General features: G+C 46.5%; 1 protein-coding gene across 2 annotated transcripts in view; it reads left to right on the top strand.

The window, feature by feature from the left end:
- The first annotated feature begins 1,168 nt into the window (after positions 1 to 1,168).
- Positions 1,169 to 18,120, top strand: part of TMEFF2 (transmembrane protein with EGF like and two follistatin like domains 2) — a 124,452-nt gene continuing 107,500 nt past the window's right edge. For both annotated transcript variants that reach the window (XM_030454357.1, XM_030454358.1), the window contains exons 1-4: positions 1,169 to 1,346; positions 2,772 to 2,881; positions 8,512 to 8,641; positions 11,675 to 11,701. In XM_030454357.1, the coding sequence (XP_030310217.1) occupies positions 1,169 to 1,346; positions 2,772 to 2,881; positions 8,512 to 8,641; positions 11,675 to 11,701 (445 nt within the window). The remainder of the gene's footprint in view (positions 1,347 to 2,771; positions 2,882 to 8,511; positions 8,642 to 11,674; positions 11,702 to 18,120) is intronic.

Genomic DNA, 18,120 nt, shown 5'->3' with positions numbered 1-18,120 from the left:
CTGCGGCGGGGCTGGGGCACGGGCTCGGAGCTCCCACCGGGGAGGGTGTGGGTAGCTGCTGTGTTCCCGCTGCCCCGGGGAGGGTAGGAGAGTCCCCAGCGGCCGTCTGGAGGGGAGGAGGATCCGCGGAGAAGGGCGCAGCGGGAAGAGGCGGCTCCCGCAGCCCCGTGGCGAAGCGCCGGCTGGGGCGGTGGAGGCTGCCGCGGTGCGGGGCTTCTCTCCGCGCTCTCCGGGCGTGTTTTGGGGGCCAGCGCAGCGCTCCGTGCCGCCGTGATGGTGCAGTTTTCCGCCGGCTCCGCGGCCGGGGGTCGTGCTGCAACCCCCCGGCCGCTGCCTGGGCAGGATCTCCATCATCTCCCCGCTTTATCCCCGTGGTGCTCCTTACTTCCCGTCGTCACCTTGGCCGTGCGCGCCCGCTGCAGACCCCACGGTGACGGCGGGTTTCCTTTTCCTAACGTCGCACCCGAGCGTGCTTAAAACACCCGGGGACCAACTTCAGCATCCCTCAACCATGTGTGTGTGTGTGCGAGCCATGCGGGGGACAAGGTGGTGGTGAGAGGGGGGTGTCAGTATGTGCCAGGTGAGCCCGCACCTGCGGGGATATATGGGTGCACAAGTGACCAGCCTGACCCTCCCCGTCGGGGGTGCCCGCAGCCAGGGCAGCGAGGGGGCCGGGCAGCGGCACCCCCGGTCCCGGGGCCCCCCTGGGACCGGGGGTGCCGCTGCCCGACCCCCTCCCCGGGGCGCTGCCGCTGGGGAGCATCATCTCCGCCGGCCCCGCCCGCCGGTCCCCGCATCCTGCTCGGCCAATGGGGGCGGCGCGGCGTCGTCACGTGAGTCGGCGGGCCGGGACCCGCTGCTTCCCCCGCGCAGAGGGATGCGGGCGGCAGAGCGGGGCAGGCGGCGGCGGCGGCGCGGCGGCTGCGGCCCCTCCGCGCCCTCCCCCCGCTCCCCGCCGCCCGGCCCCTATGGCAGCCGCTCCCCGCCCCGTCGCCCGCACCCCCGGGGCTCCGCCGTTCGCCCCAGCATCGCGCCCGTCATCGGTCGTCGCTCGCTGACCCGCCGTTGCTGCCGCCGCCGGCTGGGGCCCCGGGATGCCCAGCGGCCCCGCCGCCCATCCCTGCCGCCCGGGGGGCACGCAGCCGTCGGAGAGTTGAGTTAGGAAGTCATGGTGCCCTGGGAGCCCTCCCCGCCCCGGCAGTGCGGCGGCGGCTGGACGCTCTGCGACTGCTGCTGCTGGCTGCTGCTGCCCGCCGTGCTGCTCGTCCTCGCCCGCCCCGACAAGCTGGCGGCCTTCCCTACCTCCTTGAGCGACTGCCAGACGCCCACCGGCTGGAATTGCTCCGGTAAGCACCGGAGCGCCCCGTCACCGGCCCCGCCGAGCGCCCCCGAAGCCCCGCCGTGCCCCACCATGCGCTGAAAGTTGCGCGGTCGAGCCCGAGGGTGGCAACTTAGGAGGGCGATGCTGCGTCCCGCTGAATACACGGGAACAGAGAAGGCAAAAAAGTCCTGGACGTCGGGGCTCGACGCCGTTCCCGGCGCGACCGCAGTCCCCAGTGCGTCCCGCTCCGCGGAGCCGGGCGCGGCAGCCGCGCCCTCCGCCGGTGCACATCGCCCGGGGCTGCGGGTGTCTACCCTCCGGCATCCGCCGGAGCGCTGATCCACGCTTAAATGGGGGTACCTCGGCGTGTGGCTGGTGGGAGTTGGGGCCGTGTGTGCGCATCCTGCGCATCCGGCGCATCCTGCGGGCGGCCGTTCCCGTGCGCACCGGATCGAGAGCGAATCGGGGTCTGGACCCCGGGAAACCGGTGCGCGTTCCTTAAAGTCGTGCTGACCTTTCTAATGAGTTTTCTATGTAGGTCAGCGCAGCTTCTTCTCCGGTACGGAAAGTAATTGAGGCATTAGGCTGTCAGAGGGAAATAGCAGCATTTGGGAACGTTAGCTCGGGGCAAGTGTGGATTTGCCTTAAAAGCTCTTCGTTTGAAACATGTACTGAATGATACGGCTAAGAGGGCTCAGATGGTTTTTGTTGGTTTTGGTTTTTTCTTAAAAAAAATTCATGGGTTTAGATGTTAATTGGTTTGGAGTCTGATACAGCTGTTTTGTTTAATACCTTGCTGCACGCTGTCTGAGGGGGAAGTCAGATAGTGAAATCTGAAATTCATGCTCGTATTCGTGAACTGAATCTTCACTCAGATCGCTTGGTTTTTCCTGGAAAAAATGAAGGCAAAGAGCTAGGTTCACTCAGCAGCTTGGGGGGAACCTGGCACTTCTCCTGTTAACTTAGTGGTAATCAATCTTCATCGGGATCAGGCAGACCATCACGGAAAACACACAGCCTGTTTGTCTTTATTATTGGGGGCTTTGTTGTGTCATGGGCTGGAAAAATTCCAATTTGGACTTTGGTCCAAGAGATTTGTGATCGGATGGGGAAAAGTTGATGACATTTCCAACCCAGAGCCATGAAATAGCATAATTACTGTGTGACTTTTGAGGAAACGGAGTCTTTGAAATAGACAAAAAAACCCCAAAAAAGTGTGTGAGGTAGTGAGGAATGAGCACTAAATGAAAGAATTAGGGAGAAATGAGAGAAAAAGTGGAGAACTGAGGATAGGTAAGGACAAAAGAAAATCTGGACTCTATAAAAAAGGTTATTTTGCAGTGTGCATTAAAATGCAATCATCCTGTATTGCTCCTCTTGCTAGACTGAAGCTGACATCTTTCTTTTTCTTTCTTTCTTTTTTCTTTCTTTTTTCCTCTTTATATTTGAGGTTACGATGACAGAGAAAATGATCTCTTTCTCTGCGACACCAATACCTGTAAATTTGATGGGGAGTGTTTAAGGATTGGAGACAGTGTGACTTGTGTCTGTCAGTTCAAGGTAAGAAGATTGATATTTCCTTCTCTAATTCGCTAATGAGAACACAAATCAAGGATCTCCCTTTATAACCCATCACTTGGCAATTTATTTCTCTACGTGCAGTGAAGTTAGAGGGAAAACCTGGCAGTATGTATTAAAGCTGGCAGGAGAACCAACTGGTGTCAGGAAGACATAAGTTTCTCTGGGAAATTGCAGGTACTGTGGCTTTAAACGCCCCTTTGGGTCTGCAGTTTCGGGTTGTGCACTTCTGATTTTTCATCTCTGCCCTTTTAACAAGGATTTAGAGTCCTTTCTAAATTAATTTCTGATACAGATCATGGCTTATTGTATTCAGAGTTCTGATTTAGTTAAAGAAATGGATCTGTAATGTGCTTATGCAATATTTTCAGGAAAGGCTGCATAGTGACAATGCTTCTGCCTGTTTATCTGCCCAGCTGATCAGATTAAGGAGCAATCCCTCTGTTCTAAAATCAAGGACTTCCTTTACATTTGATATAGTTTTAGGGCCCTATTACTGAGCAATAGGTTTTTTTCCTGCTATTTCTTCTCTCTCCCTCTTGCAGCTACATGTAAAACCTCAGGCATTCTCCAAGTCACTTTCATTGTGCAGGATTCCATTTGATATGTTTTAGCCAACTCACCAAACAGCTGTGATTTACATAATGACCTGAATTAAAACTGAACAAATTAAAGGAGTTTTAAGCATGTACCAGCATGTGTTGCATGTGCGTTTATGCCCCTGCGGTTTTTGCATTTTAATGTGGATCTGTGAAGTTGTGGAACTTGTGATGCTGATTTGAGTGTTTACAGTAGAGCAGGCCAAACAGTGCAGAGTTCACCATCGTGCACATCTGTAATGATTAATTTATTATTGAGCTTTGATAGACTATTCGCTTTGAAGCATGGCAAGCATCGTTTATATTTCTAGAGCCAAATGTGTCTTTGGAAGAAAATCCCAAGTGATAAATTCCTTCATTTAAAACAAAGAAAGAATTTAATAAGAACAAGACAGCTGTTTGCTGAAGTGCTTGCGTTTCCCATGTTGGGAAAGGATTCATATTGACCCTGTTGGGGGTTTTATTTCAGTGCAAGTTTGCAGGCAGTGAAAAATTCAATGTGGGAATGCCGGTTTCGAGCCTTTGCTTTGGCTCAGCACATGCAGTGATTCAGGGTTTGGTCTGCTCTCTCTTTCCAAGAAAAACCTGTAATGAAGTGAAACGACTGTGGCTTCTCCCATTGCCTGGTGGTGAAAGCCAGGGCAGGTGTTGTGCCACGAGTGTTGGAAACTCAGAGCAGACACAGAGCACGCTTGGGGCTTGCCTTTGGCCCCTTTTTGGGGTTGCCATTTGGCATAAAGCAGTGGACTCAGAGCACAGAGGGATCAAACTCAGATGTTGCAATCAGCAAGGAGGGTGTTGGGGGCAGAGTTTTCCCAAGGCAGGATGCTGGTCCCTGGTGATTTGGGGTAAATGAAGCTAAGGAAACCTCTCTGGGATGCTTTGTCTTCTCTTTGAGAGGGATCAGGAGATCTGTGCCGAGTTGAGCAGTTGAAACAGGTTTAAGGAAATCAGGTAACTGGGATATGAATATATAAATTATATTAAAAGAACGAGCTGGGCAGTTGTGGGCCTGACCACTAGTAAAGGAGTTGAAATCAGCAGGAATGGTTGGTTTCAATGGCTTTTGGATCAGTCCCTGTAAACACTCGGAGCTCTTTGTCTTGATTTGAGCCCTCCATGGAGCCGCAGGGCTGACTGTGACCTTGGAGGGCAAATTACCTGTGGCTGAGCCTCTGCCAGTGCCGCCAAGGGCAGCGCCGTGCCGGGGGCTTGTGTGCTTCTGCTTTGATACAGGCAGAGCTTGGGGGGATGTTAACTTCTCTTGTAACATCAGTGGACAGTGTGACAAGCCACAGAGATACACCACCAGAGCAGAAAATTAATTTCTAGTGCTGTGTCTGGGCAAGGCAGAGCTAGCCAGGTGATCTGTGTCACCAGTAAAGGGGTTTGCCATCAGAATTCAGGTCCCCCATTTCGGTGACAGCTCTCTGGGGTGATAGTGAACAAATCAATAGCAGACTCCTCATCATGATAATTTTTATGTTTTCTCCAGAATTTGCCAAGGGCTCTAGCTGCAGCTTGAGAGAATAGGCAAGGATGGAAAGCTAATGTTGCCTTTGCACTGTTGATAAGTCCTGGGCAGCATGAGTTTTGAGGGGGAAGGGTATGGGGGAAAGCAGAAGTGGGGAGAGGGTTTTTTCAAGCCAGAATCACAGGTGCATCAGGTCTGTTCAAGTGAAAAATACTTTGTTTCTGTTTGAGAGGGTGAATGTGATCAGACTGCTCTGGAACACCTGGGTTAGGCTTCCATCCCTGGAGAGCCCAGCAGGCATGTGCTAAGAAAAGAACTCGTATTGGTTGGCTCTCCGGTTGTATTGTTGCAAAACAATAGCCCATTCACTGACTCCTCAAGATGAGACATGCATTGCATTGGAAAGCACCCTGTCCTGCTCTGATCTGTAAATGCAGACCTGTCCCCAAGCCCAGACCAGCAGGGAGGGAAGGCAGTGAGCCAGTGCTGGCTCCAGCAATGGGACTGAGCATGGGTGAAACCACCAGCCCTTCCTTCCCTGCATGGAACAAACTCAACGGATCCACCAGAAGGTGCAGAGCTGTGCCAGCAGGCATGTGGCTGGAGACAGGGATTGCTGGGCTCTGTACCCTTTGTCTGCCCAAAGTCTGCCTGGCAGCCTGGCTTCTCTTCCCTTTTAGATTTCATTAACATATCCAAAACTGTAACAGGAGATTTCCATCAGTGTTGCCTATCTTTTCTCTTTAGTCACCAGTGGTTGTGAGGAAGCAGTCCTGTTCTCATGCATGTTGAATCCCTCACATACCACAGTGCTCATGGAGCTGCACCATCACCTTGCCAACATTCAGCTTTGTGTTAGATTTCTGGAATATATTTCCATGGTTTAATATGCAGATGGTGTTTCGGGAGTAGTTATCCCTGAGAGCAGGAGAAGGTCAAACTTTTAGCAGTGTTACCAGGAGGAAGAAGAGTTACTCAAGTTACCAAGTCTCTAGCTGGCCATAAGTAGCCCAGTGACTAATGGCACAACCTTCTTATGGTTGGTCTTATTTTTTTTTCCTGGATAACTTCCACTATGCTTTCCTGGTGGCTTTCAGAGCCCTCAGAGTTCAAAGCCACGGCAGGATCCATTTGGAAGCTTTTGCTTCCTTTGTGGCTAACCAGCAGCTCCTAGGTGTCTGCTTTTTCTAAGTGAATACTCAGTGATGAGAAGAATGGGCAGCAGATAAGAAGTACATCTGGTTTGAGAAAGAAAACACTGCATCACCTGTGTTCATCATGGGGAACCTTCCATCCTCACAGGCCAAAGCCACACTTGAGTGAGACAAGAGCCACAGGAAAATTCTGTGGGGAAAATTCTGCCACAAGAGTTAATCCTTCCTGGAACCCTGGTGTCTTTCAAATGCATTTTGAATTTGCCAAGCTTTGGAAGAAGTTCCAGCTTAGCTCATGGCATCTCTGTCACCCTTTCTGTGGATCAGAATTTCACTATAGGGCTGTCTGGCCTTCTGCAGATTTGCAGCTGAGTCAGTGTAAAAGATCATCTCTTGCTCTGGGCAAAACCAACAGAGAGTTTGCCACTGTCCTTCTGGGTAACAGCATCCAGCACTGTTTCTACATGCCACAGAGCCTGCTCACACACTTTGGGCCAAAGTCTGCACAGATTATTTTGGTAAAGAGTCCCATGAGTGGCAAGCAGGTAGCACCCCTAAACCAAGCGTGATTTGATCCCTCGTGCTTTAGAAAATGGCCATGATTGTATTCATTGTCCCTGTTAAGTATTCCAGATCAGCCTTCAACAATTGCTGTGGAGCTCCTGGCTGATGCTGGCATTTGCTGCTTGAGGCCTTGCTCAGATTTGGACCATATTGGTGAAAATAGCATGGAAACACTTTTCAATCATTTAAAATCTCTTTGTGGCAGAGCCCTTCGTAAGGAGCAGAAGGAGAGGATTTCCACTGTTGTGGCTGCTGCTTTTCTTTCTTGGTCCAAGAAAAGAGAGTGCTAGGGGTGGGCAGCAGCTCAGAAAGATTTAAAAAAACCCAACAAAACAATGCATGAATAAAATGCCATTTGGTTTGGCCCAATCAAAATGTCACTCTGACCAGCTATGAATAATTTCTTTGCAGCTGCTGTGGAGGCCCTGCAATTAACACAATCTAGGCAATTGTTTGTGTTAATCACTTTTGGAGTCACTTGTTTTGAAGCATATTCGATGTTTATATCCCTGGAATTCCACTTCCATTGTGCCCAAGGAACACACCTCTCAGACACTTTGTGGCACGATGCAGCAAAATAAGAAGTAGGATTTGATTTTTTACTTGGGTTTAAGCAGAGGTGAGCGTTTGTAAATAATAATTGTGATCATTCCATTTGTTATAATTAAACAATGAGGCATACCAGGAATATGGTAATCACGAGCTAATCATATCCCAGTGTAATTACCACGTACAGGGGACATCCAAGTATTTCCAAGCTTCAGAGTGTGATTATCTATGATAACTGCACCCAGTAGGTTGCCCAATTTTCACTCTAAAATGGAATTATTTTTATTAAAATGAACAAGAGAGGGTAAAGCTGTCTTTCAGCAATGGAGGGAACAAAGCAGGTAGTTTGTGGAGCTGAGCAGGACTTTGTGGAGCTGAGGAGGGGTGCATGGTGCTGATAAATTCTGCACTTTTTGGTGTGCTGGGTGTTGGCCTGGGGAGAGCTTGGCCCTTTGCAGGGTATCCTGGCTGCAGGAGGCTGGGAACAGTCGTGTCTCTGCAGAAAGAGGGGTGGGTTTTGCTCGTAGGTCTCTGAGAAATCATTTCCCTCTATCCAATCAGTTCTAATTACACCTAAATGCTTAAGCAGAGAGTTGTACACACAAAAGCAGACACTTCTGGGCAGGTAGAGGACTCTCTCCCTAGCAGGGAGGGTGTGCAGGAGGAGGTGGGAAGCAAACCTCTTTTGTTACCCATTCTCTGCAGCCATCCAGTGGGAACACAGGAGGCTCCAGTGCAGTGTGAGGAGTGCTTCCCCTGCCCACAGTCCTTCCTGGAACTCCCCTCTCGTTCTCACCAGGAGAGACCTCTCTGGGGCACTGAGAGGGTGATCAGACATTGGAATGGGCTGCCCAGGGAAGTAGTGGATTCTCCGTGTCTGGAGATATTTCAAAAGAGACTGGATGTGGCACTCAGTGCCATGGGCTGGGAACTGCAGTGGTAGTGGATCAAGGGTTGGACTTGATGATCTCTGAGGTCCCTTCCAACCCAGCCAATTCTGTGATTCTATGAAACTTGTTGAACACTTTATCCATTCAAATTATCTTTTCTCCAACCTGTTCAACTCTTAGTTTATGCTCCCTCTGCCTTTTTGTTCTTTTAAAAATCTCCCTTCCTCTCATAAATGTAAAGATGAAGAGGAGAGTCAGTCTTTCTCTCTCTCTATTCTTCCCCTGGGTTTTAATACTGGAAGAGAGGGCAGGGGGACACCCAAGTGGGTGCTGTGCCACCTCCCTGGTGTGACTAACTCTGCTGCTCTCTCTGTCCCATCAGTGTAACAATGACTACGTGCCCGTCTGTGGCTCCAATGGTGACACTTACCAGAATGAATGCTACTTGAAACAGGCTGCCTGCAAGCAGCAGAGTGAAATACTCCTGGTGTCCGAAGGATCTTGTGCTACTGGTATGTATAAAGCCCTCCGGCATGTCTGCCCACCTTGCCCTGCCCCTGAAAAAAATAACCTGTGCCTGGCAAAAAGTCATAGGAATTCTTCCTAGGCAACCTCAGCAAGACAAGAGGGCAGGGTCTCAAGTTGTGCCAGGGGAGGTTTAGGTTGGAGATTAGAAAGAATTTCTTTCTGGAGAGGGTGATCAGACATTGGAATGGGCTGCCCAGGGAAGTAGTGGATTCTCCGTGTCTGGAGATATTTCAAAAGAGCCTGGATGTGGCACTGAGTGCCATGGGCTGGGAACTGCAGCGGGAGTGGATCAAGGGTTGGACTTGATGATCTCTGAGGTCCCTTCCAACCCAGTCAATTCTATGATTCTATGATTCCTTTTAATTGATGATGGGTTAAATCTCTGCAGCCTTGGGCATGAGAAGTTGCTGCTGTCCTTCCTTTTTAAGTGATTAAGGGTAGGCTCCCAGTCCATGATACAGCAACACCTTTTGAAGAGTTTGATGAGTGCAGTCCAAAAGCTGATTTCTTGTTTTGCTATGGATCTTGTGCTCCTGATCATCCTCTGGGCTGTGTGCACTTCTGAGGGGTTACAAGGAACTAGAAGCAGATTAAATGAGCAGATGTCTGATAAATGGGCATCTGGATTACCACAAACCTCTCTGTAATCTGGAGAGATGGAACTGAAGCATTATTGCCTGCAGTTTCTTAGGTCTTATGCCCAGCTGGTATGATTCAACAAACCACTGCTGGTAATGAGCCCTGCCACTTTATACCAGCTGAAGATCTGGCCCAAAACACACATAAGAAACAAGTTTGTGCCAATTTTTTTTTCTTTTTATGGATTTATTGGAAGAATTTGTTGAAGAGTGTATGTCAAAACTGACTGCCATTTGAGACATTTTTGCTTAACTCTGAGCTTTGTGAGCTATTTGTACCTCTGCTTTTATGAAGCAACTAGACAGGTAAATGAGCAAAATCAGTCAGGAAAACTGAGTTACTTATGTGCAAGAGTTCTTGATGTTTTTCTTTTGTGCTCAGTATCTGCTAGAGGTGGGGAGTGAAGTTAACTTAAAAAGAGCAGGAGGAGTAAGTCTTTGTTCTTGAGAGAGTTCTTTAAACTTAAAGCAGAATTTTTTCCTTGGCTGAAGATGGAGGAGTCAATAAAAAGTGCATTAGACAAACTTTTTGCAGTGCCATAATTTTGTGTTTCGTGCACCTGAGAGAAAATAAACTTCTTTCCCTGGAAATGTTGTTCTTCTCTGAAGCTGCTACCTGTCAATTTTCCAGAGGAAAAAAAAAATATGCTGCATTTTTTTGTCTATAAATTGGTATCAAATGGAGCTCAGGTTGACAAAGCTTCTTGTGGCATAGAATTTGTTCAACTTAGCAAATTCTTTCAGTGCAGCAAGTGGTTTTTTTCAGTTCCAACTTTTTGATTAAAGGGATATTTTTAGTGCTACATCTTAGCTTCCAGTTGCTTGCCTACTCCCAGTGGTTGTGCTGGAAGTGTTCTCTCTGAGACACATTGTGGGTTTTGGAAACAGTGAAGGGGAAGAAAGGGCTTTCCTGAATTCTCAATCATTTCACCTCTTTTTCCTCATCCCAGGCAGGATGCTTAGTGGAAAAGGAAGCAGCCATGTACCTCATGTTTTCCCTGTGGGATGGGGGCAGAGAGAGGGTGTGCAGGAGGCCCAACAGGGACCTGGAATTCGAAGGGGTTCTGGGATTTGAAGGGAAGGGGCAGGAGAGACATAGGTCCTTTTCCTCCAAAGAGACAGAGAATATGATAGGAGGAGGTGATACCAGGCATTATTTCTTCATCTGTGGTGGGGAAACCTGGCACACCTGGAAAAGCAGTGCTTCCCAGAGCCAGGAGTAACGAAGTCACCTTCCCCTCCACATTCCTCAGTAGCTCATTTGGGAAGGAGAATCAGGACAGAAGATCAAATCAGGAAAAAGTAAGTGCAGGAGACTGTCACTGGGAAAACACCATCATTCTCTTATCCAGCCCCCTTTTTGCATCTGTCCTGCTGTGTAAATCTACCATTTTAAACCATTCTTGTTTGTTTAAGGGTTTTCCTTATTTTTGACAGTGATGGCACAGACAAGCCAGTTCAGGTCCACCAGATGTTGCTGTCAGTAATTTAGATCCAACACTTCACAGTGTAGTTGAAACCCAAAGCAGCCTTACCAAACACTGTCTGTTAATCTTCACACTGATAAATGTATAACCCCCCCACCCAGGGGGAAGCTGGGATGACACCCTCCCTCCCTTCCCTGCAAAAGAAACTCCTTGTATGGATTATTTTTGGGGAGCCTGCCTGTGTGTGCAGTTCTGTGCTTTGCCTTGCTTAAAAACTTTCATAATGAAGCTCTGGGCTTGGCAATACCCAGACATTGCACTTTCTACAATTTTTGACTCTTGTCCTTCCAGCAAGCAAAACAATGAGCAAAGGAAAAACAAACATAAAGCCCTCTGTTCTGAAACACAGCAACCAGCTGAAGAGAAATGACACTTAAGCATTTATCTAAAGACTTTGAATAATGATAATAATTATAAATTTTAGTGCTTTATTCCACCTAGTTGTGATCTGATGAGATGTCACTGCTTTGTAAAGATTAATGACACAAATTTCCAATTGGTCTGACCTAAAACAAGTGGGTTTTAAAAATTAACCTTCGATGGCAAGAGTTTACTAGTGGCCAAGTGAAGTAACTTTGCACAGCTGTTGGGAGCAAAGATTGATCAGTCTCAGTACTGCAAAATGAGACAGAGGCTTATGAGAACATTACAGCACTCCAGGGCTCATGTTATTTTAGTTTGATACAGGGACTTTAAAGAGAAAGAGTTGAGAGATGACAGAGAAGGCTTGAGCAAAAGACATTCAGATTAGATCTCTCTAATTTACCCAGGAATGACATCAAACGTGAGGTTCAGTGTAATACACTTAGCTGAGTGGTCTTGCTTTGTATGCTTACAGGACAGACATTGCACATGAATACAAATTTCTTTTTTGTTCTTTTTTTTTCTTCAGATGCTGGCTCAGGATCTGGGGATGGAGGTAAGAGCCATCTTTAATATCTCCCTGCTTATGAATGCACACATTGTCTTTCACAATTTCAGATTGCAAATGGATATGCTTTGCAGTTTCATTGTTACACTACATATTGTCTTTTGTTTAGCTTTTTCTCTGAAAAAAAAAAAAAAGGTGACATTTTGCATTTTAGTCAAGCTGGAAGATAATAACATGCTGTTTTCTAGGGAAATGCAGAAAGCTGTGTTACTTCTACTAGGACTTGGAATTATTCATGGGTTGTGCTAGGAGCTCTATCTCCATCTACTGTTACAGTTGCACTCATTTGTTTTATGTTTGGAGTAATATTTCTTCTGTTTTTAAAACATGAGCCAAACCCCAGTGGCTCTTCCTCACTGGAGGATTCAAGCCAAATATTTTGTGGTAACTGAGAGCATTCTTTTAAAGCTAGGAAGAAATGTCACAGGGAAAGAACAATGTGTTTTTTTAAGAACAGCAGCAGCAAAATGAAGTGTTTCAAGCCCTTTGCTGCATACAAGGGATACTGTAATATGTAGGGAAGCTTACATTGAAGTTGGAAGCATTTTTTTGGTTTTTTTCTTAGGTGCAGTCATTTATGGGTTTGCTCTACACTGGTCCCAGGATTCATGACCCATCCTACTTGTCACTGTATGTGTTGAATCTGGGCAGTGCCCTGCCTTGGGGCAGGGAGTGTGACTTTTAGGGAGCTACTGGTGGGTCAGGCTTCTCTGGGGGCTGGAAGGGCTAGTTTGGGTGGCTTTGGAGGGTTGTCCTTCAGAGTTACCCTCATTTCTGCCCAAAATTTCTTAGGGAATTTCTTATTCCCTGAATAAGCTCTGGGAGCCCCTGTCCCTGCAGCTGGGACTCCCACCAACAGCTGAGCCAACATTCTGCAGAAGACACAGAGAGCAGGTCTGGGGCCTTACTCAGTTTTATGGCTGGTCCTGGCTGGGTTTGGGTTTTTCAGATACCATTCTGTTAGTTGGCAAGGTATCACCCAGTCCTCATGTAGTTTTGGTGGTCAACAACATGAGCAAAAGGCACTGGCAAGGGAGCCAGTTTTCCTCTAATTGTGCTCAGGCTGTTTCCTAGAATCAGGACACTTTAAGATGCTTCAAATCAGGCTCCCAAAAAATGCAACTTAAGACATTGCTATCAGTTTTCACCTGTTTTGTCCAGCTATTCCTATTTTACTCTGTTTTTTTTCAAGTGTCCTTTTCAACTGTTAGACCAAAGAAATTCTTTACCTACTGCTTAACAGAAACCTACAGTTTATATTTCTGATATGGTTTTCATCCATGTGGTCAATAAATGAGATTTCAAAGTCATGCAAAATTCATCACATATGTACCAAGGAAAAGAGATAAGGTTTACAGTTTATTTAATAACTGCGGAAGGTAGGGAAAGAAACTTTGCCACTTTCTGGAAGTAATGAATTTGGTACTGAAAAAGCGTAGGAATTTAAAAGCATGATTTCTAGAGATGAAAAATGACATCTTTTGACAGAAGAGGAATAGCACATGGGCCCTGGGGACTGACTGGGCAGATAGTAAGGAAGCAGATTTGTGAAGGAGACAGAACCAAGTTGGTGCATGTGTTTAAATGTCTGCAAAGCTGCCTTGTATTATTCAAGATTTAGTAGGCAGCTATGGTTGTTCTTAAAGTACAAAAGTATATTTATATGCCCTAAGCAGCTAAATCCAGCCAAGTAAATGTTGTCACTACATCACTCTTTACTAGACACGGTCTTGTTGTAAAAGATGTAATAAATTTTGGATGTCATCACAGTAAGTCTTGTAAAATCCACTTCAACAATCATGAGTGGGTTGTTTTTCTATGAGAAGCTTGAGGTTTTAGGCAATCTGGTGTCTTTCTCTTTCTTTTTATGCAAGTTTTTCTTTCTTACTCTTCTTCAAGCAATCTTGGTCAGCAAACTACTAACCAATCCAGGGGCATATTTTAATATTTTCTTGCAAAACCACAACTGTAGAGACCCTCTCAGCCTCTCAACTGCCTAAATCAGCAGAATGGTGCTGTGCTGGATGTTGGAGGTGGCAGAGGCACTGGGTATGTCTGAGGACAACAGGCCTTGTTGTTCCCATGGGTTCCCTTAGTGGGGTTTTTGCATCACTCTATAAGCTGTGTCACAAGGGAGCAGTTTTTTAACAGGGCTGTATCTTGTGGTTGGATTTCTTTGGTCTGATAAGGCACATGTCTAATAGGGAATTAACTCCAATTACAAGCCAGTAGTGGACATTTTGTTTCCCCCTTCTTGGAGCATAGCAAATTCCTTGCTCTGAGGTGGCTGTCCCCATGACTGATAGCAGCTCAGCTCTCAACACTGCTTCTCCCTCAGTGGAGCTCTTGCCAGGTGAAACTGCAGAATCAGAAGCACTCAGGTTGGAAAAGTCATTTAAGATCACTGAGTCCAACTGAAAACCTCACACTGCCAACTGGCTGATGCTTCAGCAGCTGCTGGAAGGAGGTTGGTGTGATGGACAGCTGTACACAAACCCAGCAAGTGGTCACACAGCCCTTGTTTTCTCAGGAAATTGGGTGGAGCAGGAGCAGGACAGCCAGAGGCTGTGTTTTGCCTGCCACATTTCCCTCCTGCACCTTCCTACCTGGTCTGCTTGATTTATTATTTAGGATTTGGGGTTTTCTGCTTTCCTGTCAGGGATGCTGGGATCAGAGAGGCCCCAGTTTCTTAGCATTGTAATGATCTTGAGGGCTTTCAGAGGTGATTTAATCCTTCTTCATGCAGTAGCAGTATATAAAAGTACTCTTTATTTGTAAAGTGGTGGGGGAATCTTAATTTCATTTGATTACTGAGCCTTCAGCCTGCACTTTTGGGGATATCCAGCAAATGGGTAAGAACAATAGGTGTTCAAGTTTCTTACAAGACATTTTTCCCTGTAAATGAAGACTAAAAATGCAGAATCAAGAGCCATTTCTGTGTTTTGATTGCAGAAGCTGGGAGTATGGTGTGGAATTATTCAAGAAACCCTCTCCCATAAAGATACTAATCAGTGGCAGAAAGAATGAATGTGGAAGAGTTTATACAGAGAGTAATTTAAAGAGATTCCATTCATTTTCATCTACGCTGTTCTCCAGACAACTGGGTTTTTTTAGAACTCAATGATTCATGTTTTGGTCTTGAGCAGCTTCATAATGAATTCTCGCTCGTTTCCTCGCTCCCTTCAAACAGCGACAAACTCAAGATGCAGTGTTCCATTATGGCTCTTAATGTGCTAAGAACATCTCCCTTGGTTTCTTTTGTACATTGAACACTCCTTTCCCTCCCTTGCATTAGCTGTAATTCTTAGCTCTGTTGCTTGGCTTGCCTTCACAGCCCAGTGGATTTACTGGGGGTGACTACCACACCAGGTGTTCCTCTGATCCCCCGCATGGCAACACATAAGCACCTACATTGAATTCGTTTTGGAGCCTCATTCAGTTTCTCTTCAAGTCCTTGGGGGGATTTACGAGGGGCCCCTGGGCACACCCAGTTTTTCCCAGTTTGATTTTTATGTTAACTCTTTACAATCTAGACTAAAGCAGCATGAAAAAACAAGTCATAATTCATCAAAATCATCATCACCATTAGTTTCACGGCAGCACCTCGAGGTGCTGATGTTAAGAAGAGGGCTCCAGTGTGGCCCACCCTGCTAGTATGAGGCACTTCTTCACTGAGAGAGGGAATAAAATCTGTGAAGCAGAGCCTGAATGTTGAAGCTGGGCAAATGCTGGAAGCTGAATCACAAGTCAGGGCTGAATCAGGAGTGCCACGTACCACTTCAGAGCCACACCACTGCTGGGTCTTTTAAACCATGCTGTTTGTCAGTAGGACCCATATGTAATTCCGAAAGAACTGGAGGTTGTACTGTTGTTAAAGTTATACCTAATTTGCCAGTGGTGCACACACCTGGAAATCCTTACAAGCCCTCTTTTTTTCCCCTTCTGTCTTTTTGTGTGTGTATTTTGAGGACAGGAACGGCTTGCTTGCTTGTTTGTTTATTCTTTCAGTTTATTCCTTCAGTCAACTCCAGAAAAATTGAAGTCCTGCAGCTCTTTGTGGGTGCCAACATGTAGATTTAATGATAGATTTGGAATTCTGCTCTGCCTTCCATGTTGGCTTGGAGATGTGTGAGTAAACACATACATATTACCAGTCTGTGTGGAGCAGCAGTCATCTTGAAACACTAACCCAGAGAAAACAGGGAGGAAGAAATTGACACTTTGAAGCCTAAGTGATTTTTAAAGGCAGATTGCAATGCAGCACGTGTATCTTTTTTTTTTTTTTCCCCTTTAATCAACAGACAAACAGCTACTTTGGCCCAGTTGCATTTGCATTTGTCTCTCTGCTGGCTTTGTATGACAAACATGAAGTCAGCAGCACTGCTGCTTTCCCACCCATTTCCCTCTCTGTGTTATTACAAGGTTGATGGATAGGCAGGGCTATGCAGAACACAATGAACATTGCTGTAAACAGTGTCCTAGCAATAACACTTGAGCTAAAATACACCATAAAACCTGGAGTGAATATTGGTTTGAATGAAGCAGTGGATAAAATGCAAGGCCAATGAGCACACACGTACACACATTTTCTAACTATCTGATGGGAATGAACTGGTTTAACCTCTGAAAAAATGGGCAGATTTTGAGCTACAGATCCTGTCCTTTCTTTGCCTGAGTGTAACAGGTGTCACAGGCTTCTCTCATGTGAATTTTAGAGTATCTGCTGACCCCACGTGCTATCATCAGCTGCAATAAGGCAATGAGAAAGCTTCTTCCACTCTAATTTCATTTGGGAGGTATAATTTAAAGCAGCATCAGGTGCAGAATCAGCTGTAAGCAACATGCACTGAGTGGGTAAATACCTCTGGAGGGAACATTGAAATCTTGTATGATTGACCTGACTGGATGGTCAAATATATGTCTCCTTTTGTCAAACAGGCTTTTATCTTGTTAACCCCAGTGTGGCACTGAACCCAAACCAATAAGCTCTTTGAAAGGCTGGGTTTATTAGCTCAGGCTCTTCACTGTCCTAACATGATTACATGACTTCCAGTCCAGGGCTGGTGCACATCTGACCTATATCAGAGTTGAGGCTGGGAAAAGGCAGATAATGTCTCTTTGTGGCCTTGAAAGATGGGGGAAGGATGGGGTTCCTCTGGTTTTGTTGGCTAGATGAGGAACACTTGGACTTTTAGACCTCTACCACAGGCATTTTGTGCTGGGTAGGAAACATCAGTGGTTTTGGAAATGCTCAGAAGGTATGGGAATGACAGCAATACCAGCTTTTGGATTCCTCTCAGGCTCTCATTTGAGCTGAGCATTCAGCTAATCAACCCTTCTGACTGAGAGGTTCCAGCAAATCCCCACAGCTCCTCTGGGCTTGAAGCTCCTCAAGGCTATACATGAAGCACCAGCCTGAGAGTGGGTTTGGACTTAGTTGCCTGGGTTCTGCCTGTGTTTTCTTGCTTCTTCTAAAGCTAGGATGCAAAACTGCTGTGAAAAGTGATGTGTTTAAGCCCTGCTCTTGCTTTGTTATTAATGGGCCAAAGCCCTTGCTGTGTTCTTGGTGGGAAGGCACAGCCTCCCTCAAGCAGACTGTCAGAAATCCCAGGGGAAAGAGCTGACCCCTAGCAAATGATTTGTGGCCCATTTTCAGCCTTTCATGCACAACCAAAGCAAATGAGTAGAAGATACCATGAAGATCCACGGATTTTTGTTGGCGGGAAGTAGGAATGGCATTCACTCATAGCCTCTGCCCTAAATTATCCAGTATTATGGTTTTTAGCACTTCTTCTAGGTAGTTCAGAGCTACCCAAGGAGATCACGAATGGAGGATGCTCACCTACATCAAAAAATACTGAGGATGCTCTGGTTTTGCTATAAATTCAAAATTGCCCGTCCACATCAAAACAGAGCAAGAAAATCCAAAATATGCTGTCTAATCATGTGCAATCTGTAAATCTGCAAATAACTAAGTCATCAAACCAGCAAACAAATCCTGTGATACTCTAGCAAGCAGATTAAGAAGGGGGCATCTGATCACAAATACTTATTTATGGCTCTGTTATTGTAAACACAGCATGAGAGAGCCATCGTGGACTGGATTTGTCTGCAACATCTCTGTAAACCTGGATTAATTTTCTCTGTGACAACTGTGGAGTCACTGGAGATTTGCCATGATGAGAGTGAGGGGTGAATCTAGCCCACCACTTCACTCTTCTGTGCAGGGAATTCTTCCACAGGGAAGAAAAGTACTTCTCAGGCTTTCAGGTAGCTCTGTCACACTTCTATGAACACCTTCCTTCATGGGGTAAGAGGATGTGTTTGGGTCCATACTTGACTTTTATCATGTGCTTAAATGCTGTCGACTCCAAAGTTTTCTTCTGAGTGTGGATGTCTTGCACAAG

Source organism: Calypte anna, chromosome 7 (genome assembly GCF_003957555.1).
Source record: "Calypte anna isolate BGI_N300 chromosome 7, bCalAnn1_v1.p, whole genome shotgun sequence".
Classification (NCBI taxonomy): Eukaryota; Metazoa; Chordata; class Aves; order Apodiformes; family Trochilidae; genus Calypte; species Calypte anna.
Note: the sequence above shows the minus strand (reverse complement) of the source record. Positions and strands in the feature narration are given on the sequence as shown.